The 5,905-nt window shown below is 42.3% G+C and overlaps 1 protein-coding gene across 1 annotated transcript in view; it reads left to right on the forward strand.

Moving 5' to 3' along the window:
* Window positions 1-237: 237 nt before the first annotated feature.
* baiap2l2a (BAR/IMD domain containing adaptor protein 2 like 2a) overlaps window positions 238-5,905 on the forward strand; it is a 74,370-nt gene continuing 68,702 nt past the window's right edge. Inside the window, exons 1-2 of the mRNA XM_061974526.2 lie at window positions 238-465; window positions 589-664. Of these exons, the coding sequence (XP_061830510.2) occupies window positions 412-465; window positions 589-664 (130 nt within the window). The 5' untranslated portion in view covers window positions 238-411. The remainder of the gene's footprint in view (window positions 466-588; window positions 665-5,905) is intronic.

Here is a 5,905-nt window from a genome sequence, read left to right on the forward strand (position 1 = left end):
CGCCCTTAGCATTTGCCTATACGGCCTATGCCACGGGCCGGCCCTGGTTCCGAGCAGTATTTCAAGGTACGGGTGTGGTCGCCACATATTCCCCCAGCATTTTCAACACTTTTGCACTGCAAATAGTGTTGTTTGTATTACAAATGCACTGCCGAACCACGTATTGTATCAGGCACGCCCGCACAGTCATGGTTTACAGCATGCGTGGTCCTGTTTTATGGTCGGGCCCGTGTTTAATTATTTACCGTGGGGCCATTCAAGTCCCAGTCGCGTACGTTCGCAACAACCCCAGCAGCCTTCTGCCCTTATTCAGTCCAACACGGCGCAACTTTGCGGTTTTGCTGTATGCTGACTGCCTGGATGAGTTAAGACCAGGTTCCTTCCAGTTCAACCAGTGTGGATATTATCAACATGTCTGCTCTTAAAAGCGACCAGCTTCATCGATCCACCTTGGGGATTTACTCAGTAAGTAACAGATACCTCAGTTAGTCAATGCATCAACCTGTTCTGATCATTTACTAGGGCGTCCTGCAGATATGCCTGTGTTTTTTTTTTTAGATCTTGTTTTGTTTATTTCTTTCGAAACAGAGCTTGATGGATGAGTTCAACCCGGGCCTAGAGAAACTGGTGTCACTGGGACACAGCTACGTCCGAGCGTTTCAAGGTAAAGACAGACCAAAAAAAACAGGTGAACCCTGCAAAAAGAATAAGAGATCTATTAGAATTTCTCACTTCTTGTGTGACGTTCACACAGGGCCGGCCCGTGGCATAGGCCGTATAGGCAAATGCTAAGGGCGCCGTCCATCAGGGGGCGCCACGCCAGTGCCACAAATGTTGGGAGAAAAAAAAAAAAAGAAAAAAAAAAGTTGGTACTATTATTTCTAAATACAGAAAATAATCCCACGTTAATTAAAATGCAAAGTAAAGCCTATTTAATAGAAATATTATTTGTTACAACATTACGCCCCCCCTCCCCCCGCACGGTGCGCCCCCTCCCTTCCCGTATCATGACTCTTTTTGGACGTCACCACATCAAAAAATCAACACAAGATGTCAAAACGGCCAAAACTGTCAGGTGCCCAGGGAAGAAAAAAGAGAAAAGAAGAGAAGGAGAAACGAGAAAAGACAGAGGTAGCAGGTAGGTAACGTTAGCCTACATGAAATTATTTGTCTGTTACAGCCCAGGTAACACGCGAACGTTATGAGAACGTTAGGAGAACGTAGTGGCATTGTTATGGGAACGTTAGTTTGTAACGTTCAAAGAACGCTAGGTTGTGGAGTTCTTGCTTGGTTAGCAGAACGTTAGCCAAGAACGTTTGGCAAGAACGTTTAGGGAACTGTTTAGGAACATGCTATTTTCGTCTGTTTTTGCTCTATATTGTCAGGACTAACACTCAAACACAAAATTCAACAATAATTCTTTATTAGTGATAATTATAATACAATGGAAATGGAATGTGATAGTAACCTGGCTTTTTAGCATTAAGCTAATGTTACATGATTCGGCAATTGCTAATCAATAAATAGCTAGTTCTGTTTTAACGTCGGGTTAATATTGTGGAGGGGGCTAAATTGGTATGGAAAATAATAATGTAACGTTAGGTAATTACAGTACTCCCACTTTACATTCCTCAGGGACATTTCTTTCTTTCTTTAGTTTATTTGGAACATGAACACACTTACATCATAATACATCACACAATTTCATATCATTTCATTTTACATCATGCCCGAAAAGGAGTGGGAAGAAGCAAAGCTTATTTAATCCTACCTCTTTCCCACTTCAAAGCGTTTACAAATATATAGAATCATTTACTGACCTTTTTATATAATAAAATAACATCTATGAGTTAGTATACAACAGTTTTGTAATATGTAATTAATTAATTAATTCAGTCATTATTAACATACTGAGATGAAGAATATCTTATTTTCAATAAGGTTGAAAGTATTTCTCATAATTCTTCTTCTTTGTACTCTGTAAGCACTATTATTTTGAACAACCTCTTAAACTGGATCATATCAGTACAATTTTTAACTTTTTTACTTAATCTATTCCATAATTTAATTCCACATACTGATATGCTAAAAGTTCTAAGTGTTGTACGTGCATATAAATGTTTGTATTAGATCTTTTAAGCAGGTGTTTTTTGTTTACATTGTTATTGCCTTCTGGTTAGCTAATGTTTGCCCTGCAGGTAATAGTCACTTTTCCACCCCTTTATATATTAGGTATAGTTGTAAGTAAAAAAAAAAGGTCAAAGACAAAGCTATTCGGGTTCTTGTGAGTATATACACTTCACTGCCGATGTGGGGGGGCGCCACCTAAAATCTTGCCTAGGGCGCCAGATTGGTTAGGGCCGGGCCTGCGTTCACACCCCGTCCTTTATTAGTGCTGTAAACTGAACAAACTGTAACGTCAACCGTCTGTTTAATTCGACCTCATTCCAAAGTCCACGGACATTGGAAATATTCTAGTTGTGACGTGTTTGCTGTTGGGATCCTGAAACCAAGACGTGTGCAAGTTTGTGAGTGCTGCAGTATCGACAATCAAACAACTCTATTTATTACCGCTGTGCTCGGGGTCAACCCCCAAAACTTAACCCTTGTATAATGTTCATATTTTTGTTACTCAGTCAGTGTTTGTGGGTCTGATGGACCCGTTGCGTTTTGTGGCTTTTAATGCCTCACAATCAAACACTTTTATGTTAAAATTCTGAACAGATGTTTACCTTATCCCAATAAACATCTGTTCAGACTTATGCTACGGAGCCCCTAAAGGGACATGGGGGAATTTATTTTTGTAATAATTTTATTTTATTTATTTATTTTTTTTAAGACATGTATCTCGTGCGCACGAGAAACTTTTTATAAAGTTATTAAAAAAAAAAAAAAAATCTACAATTTTTATTTTTTTTTTTAGACATGTATCTGCTCTCGTCACGTCTCTTGTCTTCTAGTCCATGCTAAGAATTTAGCTTCAAGTGCGATCGGCTTTGAGCTTTGTTCAAGATTAAATCATGTTCCTACCTGCAAGTCTTGTCCAGAGTGATCCGTTTGCATCCCGGGGGAACAAACCTTGCAGCAAGCTGCGACCCCCCCCCCCCCGTCGTGACACTTCCAAACTTGCTCCAAATGCAATTTGAGACTTTAGTGACGTATTTTGCCTTAGTTACATCAGTGAATATCTCCATAAATAGTAAAAGTTTACCCGAAGAGCTTTGCGCAATTCGCCATTTTTTAAAATCAAGTTATAGTCCAAAATGGTTGTCAAAATGTTCATTCTTTCTCTCCTCTTGTTGCCATTTCCAATTGAAAATTTTAAGTACCATTGATGATAGGTGTGGCGGAATTATTCTCTGCATTTGACCCATCACCCTTGATCACCCGCTGGGAGGTGAGGGGAGCAGTGAGCAGCAGCGGTGGCCGCGCCCAGAAATAATTTTTGGTAATTTAACCCCCAATTCCAACCCTTGATGCTGAGTGCCAAGCAGGGAGGGAATGGGTCCCATTTTTATAGTCTTTGGTATGACTCGAATAGTCTTTGGTATGCCGGATCAGGACCGCGAACAGGTTTTATTCGGCCCGTGGGATGAGTTTGCTAAGTATAAAAATTAACCTGAAATTTTTTAATGAAAAAAGCAGCTGTTCTAAATGTGCCCACTAGATGTCACAATAGCAATTCTTTGTATCTTTGTAGATGATGCTACATATGTACAAAATAAACCACATGTTAGTCCATCAGTGGAGGAAAATTATCAAACTACATAAATAACATCCTGTAATTTGATTTTGATATCATTTTTTTTATCTTGATAGATTGAAAATTAACACAAATGACTGATAATTTATTCAGAACATATAGACAGTGTTGGGACTAACGCGTTACAAAGTAACGCGTTACTGTAACGCCGTTAGTTTCGGCGGTAACTAGTAATCTAACGCGTTATTTTTTATATTTAGTAACTCAGTTACCGTTACTACATGATGCGTTACTGCGTTATTTTACGTTATTTTTTATGTAGTATCGGCTAGAAACTGAGGATCTGAGTGTGTTCTATTCCAGCGAAGCAGAGACGTGCTTCTGATTCTTCCTCTGCGCTCTCTGTGTGTGCGTGTGACTGTGTGTCTGAGTGTGGGAAGGGGAGGGGAGGGGAGGGGGGTGCGCAATACAACCGTTGGCCAACAAAAAAGTAACCACAGAACACTATACGCCTATACGGTATAGTGTTCTGTGGTTACTTTTTGGTTGGCCAAGCGGACGTGACGACAGGCTGTCCCCACTCAGATCCGCACAGACCGGGAGGGGGCGTGCCTTAAGTCCGGCTGGAAATCGGCAGAAATTTGGAGAATGGTTGTCCCAGGGAGAGGCAGTGAAATTCGGGAGGGTTGGCAAGTATGAGATATTCTCACTTCTTTTCTTTTGTCGAGCACAAAGAAAAGAACATTTTAGTTAAATGTAAGTTGTGTCTTGGATCAAAGATCCCGTCTACTGCCCAAAACAACAATTCAAATCTGCCTGGTTAGGCTCTGTGTATGTCACGTGTGCCTTCCTTAGGTGAAGCCAGCTTTACAGCTATGTTGTTGATTGATTGATTGATTGATTGAAACGTTTATTAGTAGATTGCACAGTACAGTACATATTCCGTACAATTGACCACTAAATGGTAACACCCCAATAAGTTTTTTAACTTGTTTAAGTCGGGGTCCAGATACAGATATATACTATCAAATATATACTAACATCATAATACAGTCATCACACAAGATAATCATCAGGGTATATACATTGAATTATTTACATTATTTATGTAATATGTGGGATTAAATTATGGAATGGATTAAGTAAAGAAGTTAAACATTGTACTGATATGATCCAGTTTAAGAGGTTGTTCAAATTAATAGTGCTTACAAAGTACAAAAAGAACAATTATAAGAAGTAATTTCAACCTTGATTGTGGCAGTCCGCTCCCTGTATGATCAGTGTCAGAGCTTGGTCCGCATTGCCGGCAGTAAGTCGGACCCGTTTCCAGTGAGGGTTGGACTCCGCCAAGGCTGCCCTTTGTCACCCATTCTGTTCATAACTTTTATGGACAGAATTTCTAGGCGCAGTCAAGGCTTTGAGGGGATCCGGTTTGGTGGCTGCAGGATTAGGTCTCTGCTTTTTGCAGATGATGTGGTCCTGATGGCTTCATCTGGCCAGGATCTTCAGCTCTCACTGGATCGGTTCGCAGCCGAGTGTGAAGCGACTGGGATGAGAATCAGCACCTCCAAGTCCGAGTCGGAAAAGGGTGGAGTGCCATCTTCGGGTTGGGGAGGAGATCCTGCCCCAAGTGGAGGAGTTCAAGTACCTGGGAGTCTTGTTCACGAGTGAGGGAAGAGTGGATCGTGAGATCGACAGGCGGATCGGTGCGGCGTCTTCAGTAATGCGGACGCTGTACCGATCCGTTGTGGTGAAGAAGGAGCTGAGCCGGAAAGCAAAACTCTCAATTTACCGGTCGATCTACGTTCCCATCCTCACCTATGGTCATGAGCTTTGGGTCATGACCGAAAGGACAAGATCACGGGTACAAGCGGCCGAAATGAGTTTCCTCCGTCGGGTGGCGGGGCTCTCCCTTAGAGATAGGGTGAGAAGCTCTGCCATCCGGGGGGAGCTCAAAGTAAAGCCACTGCTCCTCCACATGGAGAGGAGCCAGATGAGGTGGTTCGGGCATCTGGTCAGGATGCCACCCGAATGCCTCCCTAAGCCACGTCCAACCGGTAGGAGGCCACGGGGAAGACCCAGGACCATTGGGAAGACTATGTCTCCCAGCTGGCCTGGGAACGCCTCGGGATCCCCCGGAAAGAGCTGGATGAAGCGGCTAGGGAAAGGGAAGTCTGGGCTTCCCTGTTTAGGCTGCTGCCC

The sequence above is a fragment of the Nerophis lumbriciformis genome, linkage group LG22 (assembly GCF_033978685.3).
Source record: "Nerophis lumbriciformis linkage group LG22, RoL_Nlum_v2.1, whole genome shotgun sequence".
Taxonomy (NCBI): Eukaryota; Metazoa; Chordata; class Actinopteri; order Syngnathiformes; family Syngnathidae; genus Nerophis; species Nerophis lumbriciformis.